The sequence below is a fragment of the Pelophylax lessonae genome (genome assembly GCF_965119305.1).
Source record: "Pelophylax lessonae genome assembly, chromosome: 8".
Taxonomy (NCBI): Eukaryota; Metazoa; Chordata; class Amphibia; order Anura; family Ranidae; genus Pelophylax; species Pelophylax lessonae.
Genome location: NC_138775.1, coordinates 90213629 through 90236174, shown reverse-complemented (window position 1 = coordinate 90236174; position 22546 = coordinate 90213629). Strand labels below are relative to the sequence as shown.

Sequence of the window (22546 nt, the reverse complement as noted above, 5' to 3'; positions counted from 1 at the left end):
ACTCACAAAAGCAAAACATCCCCACAATGCATCCTGGCTTCCCCCCTTCTGCCCTGGAGACAATTGGAGAAGTAATTAAATTATCTCCCAGGACAAAGGCAAAACTCCATTACACACGTGGGGACCCAAATACATTAATATGCTTTAAAATACATAAAGTTACTTTTTATACATTAAACACAGACATGTAACATATCCCCATATAGCTCAGGTCTGCTCATTAACATGCTTATCAATAGTCTCAGACCCAACCAACACACTGTCCCACTCTAGACAAAAGCACTCAGTTAATCAGTAGACATTCCTCAGGAGGGGGCTGCTGGAAACAACCCCCCCCCCTCTCTCTGCAGCTAAAGCTAGTTTTCACAGCGACCTCTATCCTGGAGACAATGGAAGATATAATTAGGTTTAGCTTCCAGGATAGAGGCAAGACTCCATTAGCCACATGGTTAAAGAAACACAAAAAGACACAAAAATGCATAACTCCCAGTCTACTGAACAGAACACCCACATTCAACCCATCCCCAGATAGCCTGGATCTGAGCGCTCAACATATGCAAACAGCGCTCGGATGCCACAAACACAGTCAAATCGCCATGGGGTTTACGTTTAGCATGGGCTGATGAGAGGGTCCATAGTCATATTGCAGGAGGCGAGCAACCAGGCTTCTCCAACGCCCAGTGGCGAGATTGGTCTCGTCACATTTCTCCCCTTTTCCAAACAGACTAACAGGGTATCTGACCTTCTGCCGGTCAGTGCCCTTGTTAGTCCAGCAGCCCACCCACAAAACAGAAACAGCAGTACAGCCCACCCAAAATAACTGGTTACTACACCTGGATAGAAGAGAAATTTGTCCATGTCCAGGTGCCTTACCTTGGCTGTGTGGGGGACTGGTAGACTGCCTTGGTGGGTTGCTGAGTGGGCAGAGACCAGCGGTACTCTGCCCTGTTGCAAGCGCTACCACGGAAGTAGCCTGGTTGGAGCCTGGTTGTTGGAGGGGGAGACTGACTGTCTCCCCTTTAGATACACCACCATACTGCGGTAGGGAGAGACCGACTGTCTCCCCTCTAGATAACCCACCATGCTGCTGTGGGGGAAGACCGACTGTCTCCCCTTTGGCTAAACAGCCCTGTTGCTGTGGGATGGAGACTGGGCTCCCAATTCCCAATGAAATATTCTGCCGCTGTGGGATGGAGACTGGGCTCCCAATTCCCTGCACTTCACTCGACTGCTGTGGGATGGAGACTGGGCTCCCAATTCCCAACAAATCAAACTGTCCATGGGGAGAGGGGGTAACAAGCTCCTCTCCCAAATATACTTCCAGTCTTTGCGGAGGGAGACCGACTGTCTCTCCTCCCAACACAGAGTCCTGCTGCTGGGGAAAGGAGACTGGGCTCTCTATTCCCTGTAGGATACTCTGCCGCTGGGGAATAGAGACTGGGCTCCCAATTCTCTGCTGTATCTCCCGCTGGGGAATGGAGACTGGGCTCCCAATTCCCGGCACATCACACTGCCGCTGGGGAATGGAGACTGGGCTCCCAATTCCCAAAAAATCACGCTGCCGCTGGGGAGGGAGGACACTGCTCTCCTCTCCCTGTACTTCACACTGCCTTCCCGGCATATAACTCTGCTGCTGGGGGGCAGGAACAACTACCTCTGCCCCCTGTAACTCAGCCTGCCGCTGGGGAGGGAGGACACTGCTCTCCTCTCCCTGCACTTTACACTGCTGCTGGGGAATGGAGACTGGGCTCCCAATTCCCTGCAGGACCGGTGGAGAGACCTCGGTCCCATCTCCACTGGCCACCTGGGGTTCTTCCCAGTAAAACTGTACCATCTCGTCCCCTCTGAATGGGTCTGGCTCTGGGTCTGTACTGCTGCTCTCCTGCAGGACTGGAAGAATTATACAACGCACACCAAGATTAAAGAGATATAGCTTTAAATGTAATCTAACACCTAACCTCTAAACCACTGATGGCGAACCTTGGCACCCCAGATGTTTTGGAACTACATTTCCTATGATGCTCAACTACACTGCAGAGTGCATGAGCATCATGGGAAATGTAGTTCTAAAACATATGGGGTGCCAAGGTTCGCCATCAGTTGGGCTCCCAATTCCCTGCAGGACCGGTGGAGAGACCTCGGTCCCATCTCCACTGGCCACCTGGGGTTCTTCCCAGTAAAACTGTACCATCTCGTCCCCTCTGAATGGGTCTGGCTCTGGGTCTGTACTGCTGCTCTCCTGCAGGACTGGAAGAATTATACAACGCACACCAAGATTAAAGCGATATAGCTTTAAATGTAATCTAACACCTAACCTCTAAACCACTGATGGCGAACCTTGGCACCCCAGATGTTTTGGAACTACATTTCCTATGATGCTCAACTACACTGCAGAGTGCATGAGCATCATGGGAAATGTAGTTCTAAAACATATGGGGTGCCAAGGTTCGCCATCACTGCTTTAAACCCTTAGGCTGGAGGAATCCTTCCCACTGAGTCTTTGTATTCTGACAGTGGGGAGCCTTCCCCGCCATCAGAATACAATGATCAGAGTTGCTGGCTATAGCAAGGCAGCACTGATTGGTTGGGAAAAAATCCCACGGGCTGGTTGAACACCAGTCAATCATTAGATTAGGTGTACAACCAGCCTGCCCATGCATGGATCAAAATGGGGCTGGCCCCTGCTGAACCAGTCAAATTTTGATCCATGTATGGCCAGCTTTTGGATTGGCTCACACCATAGCAGTTGCATATTTAGGCACACATTTTTTAACATTGAGGCATGCAGCATTCATTCTGAATTTGCTGTCACCACACATAATCCACGAAAAATAGATCCCCTGCGATTATTTTACATTGAGCTCACCACTTGCATTCACATCTGTGTGTTGTGGTGGCCTATAACACACATGTGCTTTTTTGGGCTGTATATGTGAATTGTGGTGCAATTTAAGTTTTATTTGCAATGCACTGCAAGGCTACAGAACTGCAACTGCAGGATTCTGAAGCAACTGAAGCCCCCTTCCATTTCAATGAGAAAAAAAGTACCAGTAGGAATAAAACCCTGTCACGTAATGACCTTTTAAAGTAATGTGACTGAGGTCTCCTCCCATCACAGAGGGTTTGGAAAATGCAAGTGCAGTGAGGATTAAATGCTGCAGTGAGCTGCTCAGGCTGGGATCAAATAAGTGCAGCCACGGTTTCCAGCCTGAGGTCAGGTGCGATTCTGTTCACTGAGTCAGGTGCAAAATCAGGTCTGAATTTTTGTCTGAATTCACACCTGAACTTGACCCTAAAACGCACAGGACCCTTTTGGAATCAACACCGTAGCAACCCCAGACATGTGTGAACCGGCTCTATTGAGAGCAGGTCACACTCGCATGTCATGCAATTTCATCCAAATCCCACATACATTATATTACTAAAAGTATTAGGAGGCCTGCCTTTGCATGCACATGAACTTTAATGGCATCCCAGTCATAGTCCGTAGGGTTCAATATTGAGTTGGTCCACCCTTTGCAGCTATAACCGCTTTAACTCTGGGAAGGCGGTCCACAAGGTTTAGGAGTGTGTCTATCGGAATGTTTGACCATTCTTCTAGAAGTGCATTTGTCAGGTCAGGCACTGATGTGGATAAGAAGGCCTGGCTTGCATTCTCCGCTCTAATTCATCCCAAAGGTGTTCTGTCTGATTGAGGTCAGGACTCTGTGCAGGCCAGTCAAGTTCCTCCACTCTAAACTTACTCATCCATATCTTTATGGACCTTGTTTGTGCACTGGTGTGCAGTCATGTTGGAACAGGAAGAGGCCATCCCAAACTGTTCCCACAAACATAGGAGCATGAACTTGTCCATGAAATTGATGCTTTAAGAGTTCCCTTCACTGGAACTAAGGGGCCAAGCCCAATCCCTGAAAAACAACCCCACACCATAGTCCACCCTCTACCAAATGATTTGGACCAGTAAACAAAGCACAGTCCATAAAGACATAGATGAGCAAGTTTGTAGTGGAGGAACTTGACTGGCCTGCACAGAGTCCTGACCTCAACCTGAGATGAATTAGAGCAGAGACTGCGAGCCAGGTCTTCTTATCCACATTAGTGCCTGACTAGAAGAATGGTCAAACATTCCCATAGACACACTCCTAAACCTTGTGGACAGCCTTCCCAGAAGAGTTGAAGCTGTTATAGCTGCAAAGGGTGGACCAACTCAACATTGAACCCTACGGACTAAGACTGGGATGCAATTAAAGTTCATGTGCGTGTAAAGGCAGGTGTCCCAATACATTTGGTAATATAGTGTATGTAAGTATGTATGTAATTGTATGTATTGTATGTAAGCCTAAGTCCTAATTTTCATCATACCTGCGCTGGGTCAGATAATCCAGTGAGAGTCTAAAATTACTACAAGAATCTTGCATGTTAGTGAACAACAGAAGCTTGCTAGTAAATTATAGAGGGACGACGGTCCTATTTGTATTGTATTGTATATTGAATCTTAATTTTCATCAGTTTAGAACATTAAAAACAATATAAATATTGCCGATTAGTTGCCATTGATTGTTGCATATTACAGACTGCTTTTTTCTTTTTTAAATGTACCCGGAATAAGATGCCATTTTATGTTTTTTTTTTTTGCAGTGTTAACAACAGACATCATATGCATATTCGTCTTTATTATCTCCGTCACTGGTTCACTGTTAGCATTTTTTGCATTCAGGTATTACAAAAGGTGAGTGTAAATGATAAAAACAAGAAGCAATCCATGGGCAAAGCCGCATGGATTACCTCAAATTACATTATATACATGACCAAACATTGTTAGTGATTGATAAGAGGATAAAGTCAGTTGATTAGTCAGTAAAAAATGGAACAAGTTACACAGAACAGTGCTCACTACTAAGAAAGCATTCCCAATAAACTGTGTATCTTTTTCAGGCTGAAGAAAAGGTTGGATGATTCCTTACCCGACCCCAGTAAGAGCAAACTACTCACAGATCACTCACTGGTGAGTAAAGGGAAAGAAGTAGAGTTGAGCGGACACCTGGATGTCCGTGTTCGGCGGGTTCGGCCAAACTTTAAAAAAAAGTCCGGGTCAGTGTCCCGGACTTTTGCCGAACTTTTCCCGAACACCGAACCCCATTGAAGTCAATGGGGACCCGAACTTTCAGGCACTAAAATGGCTCTAAAACACCAATGGAAAGGGCTAGAGTGCTACAAATGGCAGCAAAACGTAGTTAAGAGCATGGCAAGTGCTCTGCAAACAAATGTGGATAGGGAAATAACTTAAAACAACAAAAAAAAAACAGAAAAATAAAACAATGTTCTTCATCTCTGAAGAAAGAGGCCCATATGGAGTAGGAGGGAGGTTGAGGTGGTGGTGGATGTGGCGGTGTCATAGGCGTGCGCACAGGGTGTGCCGGGTGTACCTGGGCACACCCTAATCACCTAGGGCACATAGCATTATCGCTCTGTTTGCCAGTGAGGAGATGGGAAAGATCTCCCTCGGACCTGCTCTGCTCTATTTCTCTTTGCCAGCAGGGAGAGTAATGTATCGGGGCCATGTACATGTAGGCAAACACATGCATGTGTATTTAAACTTTGGGGTGCACACCCTAATGCAATAGGCTGCGCACACCTATGGGCGGTGTAGGTGAAAGCAGCGGTGGAGGAGGACCAGGGCCGGATTAAGAGCATCATGGGCTTGGTGCTGAGGATTTTGAAGGGCCTTAAGGGCCGTGCCTTGGCATGCACCCAGAGGAGGAAGGGTGCAGCCATGCATGCCTAATTCAACATGGGATGCTGTCTCTGAAGCCCATAAACACATCCATGCATCGGCAACTGTCTCTCCTTGTCCGGCCTTCGTGCTGTGTGGGGAGGTTCTGAGGGAGCTGCCTGGGGAAGCGAGCATAGAAGCCAGACTTCTGTGTTTACTAGTGACAGAAGAGCGGTAACAGTGAATATGGCCAACCCGGGGCCTATATAAAGGTAGGGGCCTGGAGCTGCAGCTCCAATAGCCCCTACGTTAATCTGGCCCTGAGGAGGACGAGGTAGCCAACACTGCTTCTTTTCAGAAATTTTAAATGAGGGTACAACCCAAAAGAGTGAGAAAGAGCAAAAATAGAACAATGGCTGGGTAAGGTCGGTATCCATCGCTATTCTGCACAAGGTACAGAAAAGTCCCGTGGGATCCATGCCTGGTTCATTTTAATGAATGTGAGCTTGTCCACATTGTCTCTGGACAGGCGGCTGCGCTTGTCTGTGATAACGCCCCCAGCCATGCTAAATACCCGTTCAGATAATACACTGGCTGCAGGGCACGCCAGCACCTCCAAGGCGTAAAGGGCAAGCTCAGGCCATGTGCCCAATTTGGAGACCCAGAAGTTGAAGGGGGCAGACCCGTCATTCACTACATGTAGGTGTGTGCACACATACTGCTCCACCATGTTGGTAAAATGCTGCCTCTTGCTAAGACGTTCCATATGAGCTGCTGGTGCTGCTGTTTGTTGTGGCGTGCTGACAAAGCTTTTCCACATTTCGGCCATGCTAACCCTGCCTTCTGAGGTGCTGGCGGTGCCCTGGTTGCGTTGGCGACCTCTTCCTCCTCCTCCTCCTCTGCCTTGTGCTTCCACTGTGGCCCCGCTGTCAGGTGGGAATGCCAGCAGCATCGCGTCTACCAGCGTGCGCTTGTACTCGCGCATCTGGCGATCGCTTCAGTGAGTGAATTAAGGACGGTACGTTGTCCTTGTAACGGGGATCCAGCAGCGTGGCCACCCAGTAATCAGCACTTAGAATGTGGGCAACTCGGCGGTCGTTGTGGAGACACTGCAGCATGTAATCGCTCATGTGTGCCAGGCTGCCCAGAGGCAACGAAAGGCTGTCCTCTGTGGGAGGTGTATCGTCCGTGTCCTCTGTATCCCCCCAGCCATGCACCAGTGATGGCCATGAGCTGGCCTGGGTGCCACCCTGCTGTGAACATGGTTCCATCTCCTCCTCCAGCTCCTCCTCCTCATCCTCCTCATCATCCAGAACTGTGCCCCTGCTGGACAATTGTGTCCCTGGCGTTTGTGTGTGCAGGAACCCACCCTCGGAGCCCCTTGTGAATGACTGCCCTGAAAGCCTTGGAAATGTTACCTCTTCATCCTCCTCCTCCTCCTCCTCCTCATCCTGTGCCACATCCTCTTCCATCATCGCCCGAATTGTTTTTTCAAGGAGGCATAGAAGTGGGATAGTTAAGCTGACAACGGCGTCATCGGCACTGGCCATGTTGGTGGAGTACTCAAAACAGCGCAACAAGGCACACAGGTCTCGCATGGAGGCCCAGTTATTGGTGGTGAAGTGGTGCTGTTCCGCAGAGCGACTCACGCGTGCGTGCTGCAGCTGAAACTCCACTATGGCCTGCTGCTGCTCGCACAGTCTTTCCAGCATGTGCAAGGTGGAGTTCCACCTTGTGGGCACGTCACATATGAGGCGGTGAGCGGGAAGGCCGAAGTTACGCTGCAGCGCTGACAGGCGAGCAGCAGCAGGGTGAGAACGCCGAAAGTGCGCACAGACGGCCCGCACTTTCTGCAGCAGCTCTGACATATCGGGGTAGTTTTTAAGGAACCTCTGCACCACCAAATTCAGCACATGCACCAGGCAGAGCTGCTATGAGATTTCGCCCGTTATCGCACACCACCAGGCCGGGCTTGAGGCTCGCTGGCAGCAACCACTTATTTGTCTGCTGTTCCATGCTCCTCCACAACTCCTGCGCGGTGTGTGGTTTTTCCCCCAAACAGGCAAGTTTTAAAACTGCCTGCTGTCGTTTACCCCTGGCCGTGCTGAAGTTGGTGGTGAAGGTGTTACGCTGTCCGGATGAGGAGGCGGTAGAGGATGAGGAAGCGGAGTAGGAGGAGTTAGGAACAGGAGGCAAACTGAAGCGCCCTGCAATCCTCGGTGGTGGAAGGACATGCGCCAAATTGCTATCCACCTCAGGCCCATCCGCGACTGCATTTACCCAGTGTGCCGTTAGGGAGATATAACGCCCCTGACCGTGCTTACTGGTCCACGTATCGGTAGTTAGGTGGACCTTGCCACAGATGCCGTTGCGCAGTGCACACCTGATTTTTTCCCCCACTTGGTTGTGCAGGGAAGGGATGGCTTGCCTGGAAAAGTAGTGGCGGCTGGGCACGACGTACTGTGGGACAGCCACCGACATAAGGTTTGTAAAACTGTGCGTCTCCACCAGACGGAATGACAGCATTTCAATGGCCAAGAATTTTGAAATGCTGGCATTCAGGGCCAGGGATCGCGGGTGGGTAGGGGGGTACTTCCTCTTCCTCTCAAGTGTTTGGGAGATGGAAAGCTGAATGCTTCCATGGGACATTGTGGAGATGGTTGGTGACCCAGGTGGTGGTGTTGCTGACAGATCCTCTGTTTGCGGGGTGGCAGGTGCCGGTATCACTACAGATGTGGCTGGAGCGGCCGAGACTGCAGCAGAAGAGGAAGCAGGATGAGCCAGAGACATTTCTTGGTTTTGAAGGTGTCTACTCCACTGCAGCTCGTGCTTTGCACTTAGATGCCTGATCATGCAGGTTGTGCTCAGGTTGAGAAGGTTTATGCCTCGCTTCAGGCTCTGATTGCACAGGGTGCAAACCACTCGTGTCCTGTCATCAGCACATCTTCTAAAGAACTTCCACGCTAGAGAACTCCTTTGAGCTGACTTTGGTGCGCTCGTTCCCTTGCTGCGTTAGGCAGTAGCAGGCGTAGTGTCTAGGGCAGGGCCGCTCCGCTTCTGCACCCTGCTCCCTCTTCTGCTGTGCTGGTGGCTCTGTGCGACCACCGCCTCTTCCTCCAAACTACTCAGGTCACCTGCATGACGCTCATTCCATGTGGGGTCGAGGACCTCATCGTCCTCCACATCATCTTCCACCCAGTCTTCACCCCTGCCCTCCTTGTCGGTCTCCACAATTCTGAACACCGCAGCAGTTGGCACCTGCGTTTCGTCATCATCGGAGACGTGCTGCGATGGTCCTTGCATGTACTCATCTTGAGAAATAAGTGGTTGGGCATCGCTGCACTCAATCTCTTCCACTTCTGGGGCAGGGCTAGGTGGATGGCCCTGGGAAACCCTGCTGACAGAGTCCTCAAAAAGAAGAAGAGACTGCTGTATGGCTTGGGGCTCAGACTGCTTGCCTGATTTGCAAGGGGGTGAGGTGAAAGACGGTTGGACATCGGCTGCAGGTGCCAACTCTGACCTTTCTGCAGTAGACTGGGTGGGAGACAATGTGAAGGAACTGGAGGCACTGTCAGCAGCAAACCAATCTACTATCGCCTCTCTGTGTTCTGGCCTCATCACTTCTAGAGGCGTATGATGCCCTACCAAATACTGATGCAGGTTCTGTCGCCTACTAACACTTGAGGAAGGTGTTTCACTTGTGCGTGTAGCTGGCACAGATCGACCACATCCTCTCCTTGCAACAGGAGCTCTACCAGCAGCACCACGACCCAGGCCAAGGCCCCTATTTGACGGTCTCCTCATATTTCTGTAATTTAAGATCTTGCCCTAGAAAGGTGTTTATTGAATAGTGGAACAAAACAACAACAGTATCGCACGGGTGTATCTCACAGTCAAATATGCAAACTATGCCGCAATTTAATGTTTTTTACCCCAAAAGGGTGTATATTGAATAGCGGAATAGGATAAAAAACAGTGTATCTCACACGTACAAACACAGACTAGGCCCCGATTAAATTTTTTTTTTACCCTAAAGGCAGGATGAGGAAGAGGAGTAGGAGGAGTTGGGAACAGGAGGCAAACTGAAGTGCCCTTCAATCCTTGGCGGGGGAAGGAGATGCGCCAAACAAATTTAAAAGGTGTATCTCACACGTACCGATACAGACTATGCCGTAATTTAATTTTTTTACACTCCAAAAGTGTGTATATTGAATAGCAGAATAGGAAAAATTTTATAATACGGTGTATCTCACACGTACAAACACAGACTAGGCCCCGATTACAATTTTTGGTACCCTAAAGGCAGGATGAGGAAGAGGAGTAGGAGGAGTTGGGAACAGGAGGCAAACTGAAGCGCCCTGCAATTCTTGGCGGGGGAAGGAGATGCGCCAAACAAATTTAAAAGTTGTATCTCACACGTACCGATACAGACTATGCCGTAATTTAATTTTTTTACACTCCAAAAGGGTGTATATTGAATAGCGGAATAAGAAAAATTTTATAATACGGTGTATCTCACACATACAAACACAGACTAGGCCCCGATTACAATTTTTGGTACCCTAAAGGCAGGATGAGGAAGAGGAGTAGGAGGAGTTGGGAACAGGAGGCAAACTGAAGCGCCCTGCAATCCTTGGCGGGGGAAGGAGATGCGCCAAACAAATTTAAAAGGTGTATCTCACACGTACCAATACAGACTATGCCGTAATTTAATTTTTTACACTCCAAAAGGGTGTATATTGAATAGCGGAATAGGAAAAATTTTATAATACGGTGTATCTCACACGTACAAACACAAACTAGGCCCCGATTACAATTTTTTCTACCCTAAAGGCAGGATGAGGAGTAGGAGGAGTTCGGAAAAAAGGCAGGAGGCAGACTGAAGCACCCTCAAATCCTCGGCAGTATGAGATGCGCCCAAAAAATTGGAAAGGTGTATCTCACACGTACCGACACAGACTATCACGCAATTTAATTGTTTATACCCAAAGGTTTTGATTAAATAGCGGAATAGAAAATATGATCAAAAAAAGGGTATGTATCTCACACGTACAGAACCACACTAGGCCCCAATTACTATTGTTTGTACCCCTAAAAGGCTGGATGAGGAGTAGGAGAAGTTTGGAACAGGCAGCACCCTCAAATCTTCAGAAGTATGAGATGAACCCCAAAAACTTGGAAAGGTGGATCTCACACGTACCAACACAGACTATCCCGCAATTTAACTGTTCCCCAAAGGTTTTTATTGAATAGCGGAATAGAAAATAAGATCAAAAAAAGTGTATGTATCTCACACGTACAAAACCACACTAGGCCCCAATTACTATTGTTTGTACCCCTAAAAGGCTGGATGAGGAGTAGGAGGAGTTTGGAACAAGCAGCACCCTCAACTCTTCAGAAGTATGAGATGAACCCCAAAAACTTGGAAAGGTGGATCTCACATGTACCAACACAGACTATCCCACAATTTAATTGATCCCCAAAGGTTTTTATTGAATAGCGGAATAGAAAATATGATCAAAAAAAGTGTATGTATCTCACATGTACAAAACCACACTAGGCCCCAATTACTATTGTTTGTACCCCTAAAGGCAGGATGAGGAGTAGGAGGAGTTTGGAAAAGGCAGCACCCTCAAATCTTCAGAAGTATGAGATGAACCCCAAAAACTTGGAAAGGTGGATCTCACACGTACCAACACAGACTATCCCGCAATTTAACTGTTCCCCAAAGGCTTTTATTGAATAGCAGAATAGAAAATATGATCAAAAAAAGTGTATGTATCTCACACGTACAAAACCACACTAGGCCCCAATTACTATTGTTTGTACCCCTAAAAGGCTGGATGAGGAGTAGGAGGAGTTTGGAACAGGCAGCACCCTCAAATCTTCAGAAGTATGAGATGAACCCCAAAAACTTGGAAAGGTGGATCTCACACGTACCAACACAGACTATCCCGCAATTTAATAAATCCCCAAAGGTTTTTATTGAATAGCGGAATAGAAAATATGATCAAAAAAAGTGTATGTATCTCACACGTACAAAACCACACTAGGCCCCAATTACTATTGTTTGTACCCCTAAAAGGCTGGATGAGGAGTAGGAGGAGTTTGGAACAGGCAGCACCCTCAAATCTTCAGAAGTATGAGATGAACCCCAAAAACTTGGAAAGATGGATCTCACACGTACCAACACAGACTATCCCGCAACTTAATTGATCCCCAAAGGTTTTTATTGAATAGCGGAATAGAAAATATGATCAAAAAAAGTGTATGTATCTCACACGTACAAAACCACACTAGGCCCCAATTACTATTGTTTGTACCCCTAAAGGCAGGATGAGGAGTAGGAGGAGTTTGGAACAGGCAGCACCCTCAAATCTTCAGAAGTATGAGATGAACCCCAAAAACTTGGAAAGGTGGATCTCACACGTACCAACACAGACTATCCCGCAATTTAACTGTTCCCCAAAGGTTTTTATTGAATAGCGGAATAGAAAATATGATCAAAAAAAGTGTATGTATCTCACACGTACAAAACCACACTAGGCCCCAATTACTATTGTTTGTACCCCTAAAAGGCTGGATGAGGAGTAGGAGGAGTTTGGAACAGGCAGCACCCTCAAATCTTCAGAAGTATGAGATGAACCCCAAAAACTTGGAAAGGTGGATCTCACACGTACCAACACAGACTATCCCGCAATTTAATTGATCCCCAAAGGTTTTTATTGAATAGCGGAATAGAAAATATGATAAAAAAAAGTGTATGTATCTCACACGTACAAAACCACACTAGGCCCCAATTACTATTGTTTGTACCCCTAAAAGGCTGGTTGAGGAGTAGGAGGAGTTTGGAACAGGCAGCACCCTCAAATCTTCAGAAGTATGAGATGAACCCCAAAAACTTGGAAAGGTGGATCTCACACGTACCAACACAGACTATCCCGCAATTTACCTGTTCCCCAAAGGTTTTTATTGAATAGTGGAATAGAAAATATGATCAAAAAAAGTGTATGTATCTCACACGTACAAAACCACACTAGGCCCCAATTACTATTGTTTGTACCCCTAAAGGCAGGATGAGGAGTAGGAGGAGTTTGGAACAGGCAGCACCCTCAAATCTTCAGAAGTATGAGATGAACCCCAAAAACTTGGAAAGGTGGATCTCACACGTACCAACACAGACTATCCCGCAATTTAACTGTTCCCCAAAGGTTTTTATTGAATAGCGGAATAGAAAATATGATCAAAAAAAGTGTATGTATCTCACACGTACAAAACCACACTAGGCCCCAATTACTATTGTTTGTACCCCTAAAGGCAGGATGAGGAGTAGGAGGAGTTTGCAACAGGCAGCACCCTCAAATCTTCAGAAGTATGAGATGAACCCCAAAAACCCCATATATCATTCAGCTCTGCTGCAGGCCACAATTTAATTTTTTTTAATCCAAGGCTGTATATTGAATAGTGGAATAGAAAAAAGTGTATGATTTTTGAAACCACTCAATAATAGCACATGTGAACTGAACACTGAACACAGCAGTGTATGATCAGAGTCAGCACAGCACAGCTGAAGGAAAAACGCTGCACACAGTGACTGATAGAAAAATACTTTTCTCCCTCCTCCTCAGTGGGCAAAAAAAATTATGTTCACTGCACCCCACGCACAGCAAAATCGATGTGGACCACTGACACCTGCCTATCTCCTGCCTCTCCCTAAATGGATTGATAAGATCGTAGATCGGTCACTGCAAACCCCTCCCACACAGCAAAATCGATCGTAGAAAACCGACCCTAAAAATCAGCAGCAGCCTCTCCCTAAAAGGATTGATAAGATCGTAGATCGGTCACTGCAAACCCCTCCCACACAGCAAAATCGATCGTAGAAAACTGACCCTAAAAATCAGCAGCAGCCTCTCCCTAAAAGGATTGATAAGATCGTAGATCGGTCACTGCAAACCCCTCCCACACAGCAAAATCGACCGTAGAAAACTGACCCTTAAAATCAGCAGCAGCCTCTCCCTAAAATGCCTACAACTCGCCCTGCCTAACACACTCTGACCTGTCCCTCAATTCTATCCGGACACAAATGAGTTTTGCCTGCCTGTCTGTCCCTAATCAGCAGCCAGCACGTATGTTTGCTCTGTCCCTGAACTAGTACACAGCAGAATGACGCCGCACAGCGCTGGCTGGAACTTATAAAGACTTGGTCACATGCTTCAGATGGCCAATCACAGCTACTAATACATTTGTAGGCATGGCTGGGATGGCTTAAGGCACACCAGTTAAACGCTTGTTGATTGGCTGTTGAAAGCCCGCCATGAAAAGCGCGCCAATGCATGCAAAACCCGGAAATAAAACGACCGAACACGGATTTTTACCCGAATATACAGTAAAGTTTTCGGGTCCGTGTTCGGGTAACAAAAAACAATTATTCGGTACGAACACGAATAATACAGTCCGTGTTTGCTCAACCCTAGAAAGAAGCATACTGTGAGCTAGAGATAGAAATAGAAATATGTCAAATTTGGTCAGACAATGGTAATTTGGCTTATACAGTGGATTGTAACAGCAGTGTCAGTGGAGGCCATAGCAAACATGCAGCCACGGTCTCACCACACTGTAAAGACCATTTTTAATATTAGCCATTAAACCACCACATTCTAGATTTATGGGAAAAGGACCCAAAAAAGAAGGAAGGCAGACCCAGGTGATAGAGCCTGTCTGCCTAAGAGATAGAAGGAGGAGACCCTCCAAGAAACACATAGACCAGAAAAGAAGGAAAAAGAAAATGGGAGGGCTAGTGGGATTTTTCAATGTACCTTAAGCCCCGTACACACGTACCGAATGTCGGCCGAACGATCGGCCGTCTTTTGTCCGGTGCTGTCCTGTCGGTTGAAAAGTGCTAAAGACTGCACACGAATTTTGTCGGCCAACAACAGCCGACTGCAGAAGTGATGCCATGTGATGGTTAACTTTCCGTGTGTTTTTTCTTCTCTGAGCATGCCCAGTCTTGCTCATCTGCTGTTAGTCGGCCGAATTCTGTACTGACTGGCGAACAATCGGCTGTTCTGGTGTTGGCCAACAAAAACTTTAAAGGCTGCACACCCGATTCTGTTCGGCCGAAAAGTCGTAATCGGTTGTCGGAAGCATCATACTAACAAGCCGACAATCGGCCGATCGTTCGGCGGCCGAATATTTACGGCCGACAATCGCTACATGGATATGAACAATAATTAAAAAGTATAGATTTTATTAATCCAAAAATTTCAAATACAGTACAAAGATATGCACAAAACATTGTAAAATACAGGAGTACATTGAGGAGTTCTCAGTGTTTAGTACATCCGATATAAATACCGGAAAAACCCGACATGTTTCGCAGTTTTGTCCAACTGCTTCTTCAGGGGTGTATACTAATTTGTGCTGTAACAATAGTTATCCTGAGTATTCCTGTATGGAAAATTAGGATAGGTTAACAGTATTTATATCACAGGAAAGCTGACATATCTGCATGGAGGGTTCAATGTCTCAGTACACCATCCAGAAAAGCCCAGAAAGTCCCAGTAGGCGTAGAGAGGGGGATGCCCAAAACTATGTCTCACCGACAGGTGTGGAAGTCAAAGCAAGATACAGCTACAGTGCGTCAGGGGTAGACGTGTGTGAATAGATATTATTTGTAAGACAGGTACATACTGTATATAACATATAGAGTAAAGTTACACCCAGAAAAGCCAGGATTAAACCAGCACCGAAAAGCCATGCTCTCAAGTAAGTAAGGTATTAAATGAAAAAATTGAAGAGTATTTTGCAATGTACTCCTGTATTTTACAATGTTTTGTGCCTATCTTTGTACTGTATTTTAAATTTTTCGATTAATAAAATCTATACTTTTTAATTATTGTTCATATCCATGTGTCACTCTACCAGATAGAGTAAGGTACCATTGAAAAATCCCACTAGCCCTCCCATTTTCTTTTTCCTTCTTTTCTGGTCTATGTGTTTCTTGGAGGGTCTCCTCCTTCTATCTCTTAGGCAGACAAGCTCTATCACCTGGGCCTGCCTTCCTTCTTTTTTGGGTCCTTTTCCCATAAATCTACAATATGATTACAAGGGATGTCGGTACCATTTATAAATAATTAAGTACTACAAACACACTCCTACTACAAACCACCACATTCAGTGGAATGACCTTATGACTTTCTTATGATGTCACCTATTTCTTGTAATGTGCCCTAACACTTTAATATGTAGCACCCTCCTAGCTAGGTTCCTAGGTTTTTGGTTTGGCAAATCTAGTTTTGCTCTCCTATAACCACAGAGCTGTGGGTGTGATTGCTTTAGGCTCATCGGAGCTCTGCAGGCTACATATCTGGCTGCTGTCCCATTTTCCGGAGCTTTCCAGAACATAGTGGGTGGGAGAGGCAGATGAGCAGCATGAATATGTATGTAATTCCAGCCAATCCCTGGGGAGGTGTTGCCCAGAAGGTGGTTGAGGGGGCTAAATAAATGCATACATAATCTGAAGCCTCTGAGAGCTTTGTTCTTATTTAGGAGGAGAAGTTCCCAGCACGGAGGGGTCCCTGCTTTCCTGGCTGTCCTGCTGAAGGTTAAGCCTGCTCATCAGGGTCCCAGCCATGCTGAGAAGGCCTGCAGTGCTCAGCCACAAACCCTTATCAGGGACTAAAGAGGGGTGGCACTGAGGAACTGCCTTGGGAGTTTACAGGGGAAGCCTGTCTGCTGGAACCAGAGAGTAACATTCCAAGCTAGAAGAACACTGTAAGGGGGGAAGAACTTTAGTGTCTGTTGTTTTTTTTATTACCCCTGCTGCACCAAGTTTGAGGCTTGCCTGGCCTGAGTCATTAATGCCCACAGTGCCCCAGTACTGTCTACCCATTCCACTGCTAAAGGGACTGTTCAGCAGAGCTACTACAAGGAAGAGTGTCCTCATTGTTCCGCAATATGGAGTACTCCATGACTCCCTGAACACTATCCAAGTTATTACTGCAATAAACTTTAAAAAGGCAACCCGCATGGATTGTGATTTCTGGAATCAAAGTATGAAGTTGTTGTTTGCCTGGCTGCTGCACTAGCAGGAATAGAACCTGGGACATTAAAACTGTAAAGGGTAGCACAACACATATGGTATCCCTTTTACAAATCCAACTACTGTATTTGGCCTATATTTAAAAACAATTACCCACCTTGCTGCCTAATATTTCCCACCCACTTTCAGGTGCCATTGTAATGAGATAATCAATAATACCTTTTACTTGTCAGTGATCATAATTTTATGGCTGATCAGTGTATACTTTAAATATAATATGGCCATTATTACTGGAAAATAATGAATTAGGCTGTTGACCATTGCTCCATTTTTTGGATCATCAAATAGCTTTTGGGGACTTTTGACCCAATGACTTATTTAAACGGTTTTAATAAGTGTGTCCCTCTATTTATTATGGGCTTAAAATATTTGTCTCATTAAATCTTTTTGTATTTGTGTAATCCTAGCATTACCAATTTTTGGTCCATACCCTAAGTTTTTTCTTTACGTCTCATATAATTAAACACTATATTGTCAAAAGTATTGGGACACCTGCCATTACACGCAAATGAACTTTAATGGCACCCCAGTCTTGGTCCATAGGGTTCAATATTGAGTTGGCCCACCCTTTGCAGCTTTAACAGCTTTCACTCTTCTGGGTAGGCTGTCCAGAAGGTTTAGGAGTGTGTCTATGGGAATGTTTGACCATTCTTTCATAAGAGCATTTGTGAGATCAGGCACTGATGTCAGACGAGAAGGCCTGGCTCGCAGTCTCTGCTCTAATTCGTCCCACAGGTGTTCTATCCGGTTGAAGTCAGGACTCTGTGCAGGCCAGTCAAGTTCCTCCAACCCCAACTCGCTCATCCTTGTCTTTATGGACCTTGCTTTGTGCACTGGTCCAAATAATTTGGTGGATTATGGTGTGGGGTTGTTTCTCAAAGGTTGGGCTTGGTCCCTTAGTTCCAGTGAAGGGAAATCTTAAGGCACCAGCATACAAAGACATTTTGGACAATTTCATACTTTGTGGGAACAGTTTGAGGATGGTCCCTTCCTGTTCCAACATGACTGCGCACCAGTGCACAAAGCAAGGTCCATAAAGACATGGATGAGAGAGTTTGGGGTGGAGGAACTTGACTGCCCTGCACAGAGTCCTGACCTCAACCCGATAGAACACCTTTGGGATGAATTAGATCAGCGAGCCAGGCCTTCTCATCCAACACCAGTACCTGACCTGACAAATGCACTTCTGAAAGAATGGTCAAACATTCCCATAGACACACTCCTAAACCTTGTGCACAGCCTTCCCAGAAGAGTTGAAGCTGTTATAGCTGCAAAGGGTGGGCCAACTCAATATCGAACCCTAGGACTAAAACTGGGATGCCATTAAAGTTCATGTGCGTGTAAAGGCAGGCATCCTAATACGTTTGACAATATAGTGTATTTTTAAAGTCTGGGTATTTTCTAAAAAAATATACAAATCTACCTCTCCTTTGTATAAAGAACTTGGCTTAACTTTAAAAACAATACAGAGTATCCATGTGTAGAGTCTTTGAAGTTCCTAGTTTTCATAACTCCATGGATCTAATGGAAGAGCAATCCCATATGTATATAGTGCAGTGCACTTATAACATCTTTATATGTTATATTTTTTTTGTAAGGGATACTGGAAACTGAACTTCAGTCCATTCATACATCAAGACTTTTATGGAGAAGAGGATAAACTTTCAATATGTGTTCCAATCAGGTGAGAAATTGTGACTTTTCTTGTGCATTTTTGACAGTATTACCTGAAGGAGTTTTCAACATATGCACCGCATGTTTTTGTAACTAAGTGCCGATTCACATTTCTGCGATGCGGGAACACTGCGAATATACAGCGTGTTCCCGCATCGCATCCACACCCCTGGCAGTTCACACTAGAATGAAAAAAATAAATTGCGTAGAGTCCCCCTAAAGTGCATACCAGACCCTCATCATTTTGGTATGGATTTTAAAGGGGTATCTCAGGCAAAATAACAGATTCATACCAGACTATTGGATCTGGTACAGATACAGGGGACTCAACACAAAAAAAAAGGATCCCCCTGGCAAAGCACCTTGTCACCTTGTTGATGAGGGCATGGGCCTATTCCCACAACCCTGGCCAATGGTTGTGGGTGGTCTGTGGGCAAGGGACTTATCAGAACCTGGAAGACCCACTTACCAATAAGGGGGAAACCAGATACGCACCCCCCCCCCCAAAAAAAAAATAAAGACACCCAAGCTCCCGAAGCTGTCATCAGTTTTATAAGGGAAGAGTCATGGATAGTGGCGACTGATCAAATATGGCCATATTTTGCCACTGATCTCATTGTGGCCCTATGACTGACAGCCCAAACTTGTCATATATAGGAGCTGTAGAAATACTACTGATATGTAAGATGTTCTGCTCCTACTGTTCAAGGGGGCAAACGGGCAAAAGATTGGGGGTTTGTCCATATGCCCAACTGTCAGCTCATCCCTACTGTGCACATATACATCTAACTTTGCTGTCATGCATTTGCACAAATGGTCCTCAGATTTGTTCACTGGCCGTTGTTTGAAGGTACTTATTTAAAGAATATGTAAGGATTTTTGATTTTTTTCTTCATTGATCCAAATCATTTTTTCATTTCTACAACTGTTTATTCCTAAATAAATAAAAAAAAAAAAAAACAAAACAAATTTTTTTGTGAAAGCCCTAAGTACTGAAACGTAGTCTAAATAAACCATCATTTGCTTTTTTGCTTGGTTATTAAGCAACACTACTGTACCCCTTAAGTGGGGTACACACTAATAGAAAATCTGACGAAAATTCCAGTCCGAGGTAAAATCGTACGATTTTCGGCTAGTGTGTACACAACTTTCAGCCGCCAATGCCGACATTTTCAATGAAAAAAACCAGAGGGACAAACACCAACATTTTTATCGTCCGTCCCCAGACGACCAATTTTCGTTTAATGTGAATGCAGTATGTCCGTGAAAAATCGGATACGAAAGACCGCACATGATCTGAAATTGCTGACAACCCGGAAGTCTGGGAACAAATGTCCCAAAGAAAAAAAAAAAATCGGACAAGAACTTTCGTGAACATTTATGCACTGTCAACTAAAAACGGTAATGAACGCTGAGCAAGAGAGAGAAAAATCGGAGGATATTTCATCCGATTTCCGTCAAGTGTGTACGGGCCTTTAAGGTGCATCTGATCATCCATTGAGTACAGCCATGTTTGTGTGTCACTGCACAAACAAGTTTGTATCATTTTGTCTGGAGAGGGAGAGTAAGCTCTACTCATTCTTAAGCCCCGTACACACGCAACGATTATCGGCCGACCGATCGTCCGTCTTTTGTCCAGAGTTGTGTTTTGTTGGTTGGAATGTGCCTAGACTGCACACAAATTTTCTCGCCCAATAAAATTCTACTTCAGAAGTGATGTCATGTGTTGGGTTGCTTTCTTTGTGTTCTTTCTTCACTGAGCATGCCCAGACTTGCTCATCAGATTTTTCCCTGTCGAAATCTGTACTGACTGCACGAAAATTGGCCGTTGTGTGGCCAACAAAAATTTTATAGTCTGCCCACCAGATTTTTTTCGGCTGAAAAGTCGGAGTCGGTTGTCGGAAGCATCATACTAACAAGCCGAAAATCGGCAGATCGGACGTTGGCCGAAAATTCCCTGCCAATTTTCAACGCGTGTGTACAGGGCTTTAATGGCAGTGTTGGACTACCTTTATCAAATCAGGTAAATGTAAGATCCAGGTTGTTTAATTAAAGGCTATATCAACTGCCCATGGTGCTAGTAGCAAAGCATAATACCAGTTCTTAGCAATAAAATGGGTTCTTTTTTCTTCCATAAATGTTTTATTAAGGTTTTTATGACATACACAGAATATACATGTCACATAGTAAAGGTCATATACAGTGAACAATGATAAGAAACTGGGAGACATGTTTTTAATAAAATGTTTAATGCCAAATCATGATACCTAAAAAGATAATGCCATTGAATGATGTAAGAAAAAAGTATAGTGTTAGCTTATGGTGTCTGCAAAAGTGTTGTATACAAACTGCTATGTTAAGAAAATATCGTGCCATTTTCTGGAGTCTGTGTATATACTGCCAGCACCAGGTGTTTAAAAATTTGTAGTGCCAGCTGCTCTTTTAAATCATCTAGTCAATGAATACAGTCAATAAAATATGGTGTGTCAGAAACATGCAGCAGCATAATCTAACTAGAGTTTATACATTTTTTCAAACTCAAAGTGGAACTAAAGCCTAAAAAATGGTAGCGGATTCCTTCCGACTCTTCTGCCAAAATCTCCTTCCTAGCAATCTTTTTATTTCTGTGTGTGCATTGCCTGCAGCACATATGCAGTACAGTGTACTCTATCGGCCCACTCTACGGCATATGTAAGAAGCTTATAATAGAGCCGGAAATAGTTTAACTTCAGCATGCATGCACAGGAGTTACATTAGCAGTGGTAGTCCAATGGCTGGAGACATAGGTGTGCGCAGCCTATTGCATTAGGGTGTGCACCCCAAAGTTTAAATACACATGCATGTGTTTGCCTACATGTATATGGCCCCGGTACATTACTCTCCCTGCTGGCAAAGTGAAATAGAAGTGTGTGGCACTTCTCTTATGGCAGAGCAGGTCCGAGGGAGACCTTTCACATCTCCTCACTGGCAAACAGAGCGATAATGCTAATGTGCCCTAGGTGATTAGGGTGTACCCTGTGCGCACGCCTATGGCTGGAGAGAAGAAGCATAGGAGAAATAGTCAGCAGCTGTGGCAAAGCAGCAAGGGGGATCATAGACATTTCAGCGATGGAAAATGGCAAACCCAGAGGTTAGTCCGCCGTAATTTGCAAGAATGCTTTGCGTAAGAGTTACCATCCCCACAGTACAGCTCCACTTTATGTTTTATCCTTTTCATGCCATTAACCTTTATTGTAGAAATATATATTTAATATATTTAATGAAAGCTGAACCCATGACATAGAGAGAGTACAGCAGACTATTTCCTTGAAACTCTTTCTCTGATTGAAACACCCTTACTGATTGGCCTTACTGAACACAGCAGGCAGGGAAGAGGAGGGATAGCAGACAAGTAACTCCTCTAATGATTCAGTTGTGTGTGTAATTTGAACACTAAGCTACTGAGGTCCGTAAACAGGGCAACAAAAATTGATAGGCAAACACATGAAAGTGGGCATGGAGATCCACCTGCTTGCTGTAATTATGAACAAATCATATTAAATATTTGTAATAAAGTGTGTACCCAGGAATAATTTCTCAACAAATATTGAAAGGTGGTGATTAAAGAATGCTTATTTAGTTTAGCTGCTGCTGATCATAGAGGTGTGAGCCTTGCAAACTATTTGATGTAATATGGGTGTCAGCGCTGCTAATATGAAACCTACTCAAAAGTGCTAGTGCTAAATCAATACATTCTAAAGTGCAGTATTAATATCATAAAACAAAACATACAATCAATCAAGCAAAAAAGTGCAAATTGTAAAATAATTAAAGTGACAGTGCTAAATAAACAGTCCTGAGCTTCCAAAGTGCTGGTGCTTGAAACACCTATCGGCGAATCACTTCGTGCTCCCCTCCTGGGTCCCTACTCACCAATATTATCACAGGTATCAGCGTATAGTGCTTATTAGGCTCTGTGAAGAATGGCAATAATCCTCCTTTTCCTTTCCCGTTTCAAAGGTCAGTTGGTGGTGAAGAAAATGGTAGCGTTCCACATAGTATATGGTTAGGATAAT

The 22546-nt window shown here is 45.2% G+C and overlaps 1 protein-coding gene across 1 annotated transcript in view; it reads left to right on the top strand.

The window, feature by feature from the left end:
* The window catches only part of CSF2RB (colony stimulating factor 2 receptor subunit beta), a 101903-nt gene that overhangs the window by 67841 nt on the left and 11516 nt on the right, over positions 1-22546 (top strand). Inside the window, exons 11-13 of the mRNA XM_082265495.1 lie at positions 4639-4729; positions 4936-5005; positions 18416-18501. Of these exons, the coding sequence (XP_082121621.1) occupies positions 4639-4729; positions 4936-5005; positions 18416-18501 (247 nt within the window). The remainder of the gene's footprint in view (positions 1-4638; positions 4730-4935; positions 5006-18415; positions 18502-22546) is intronic.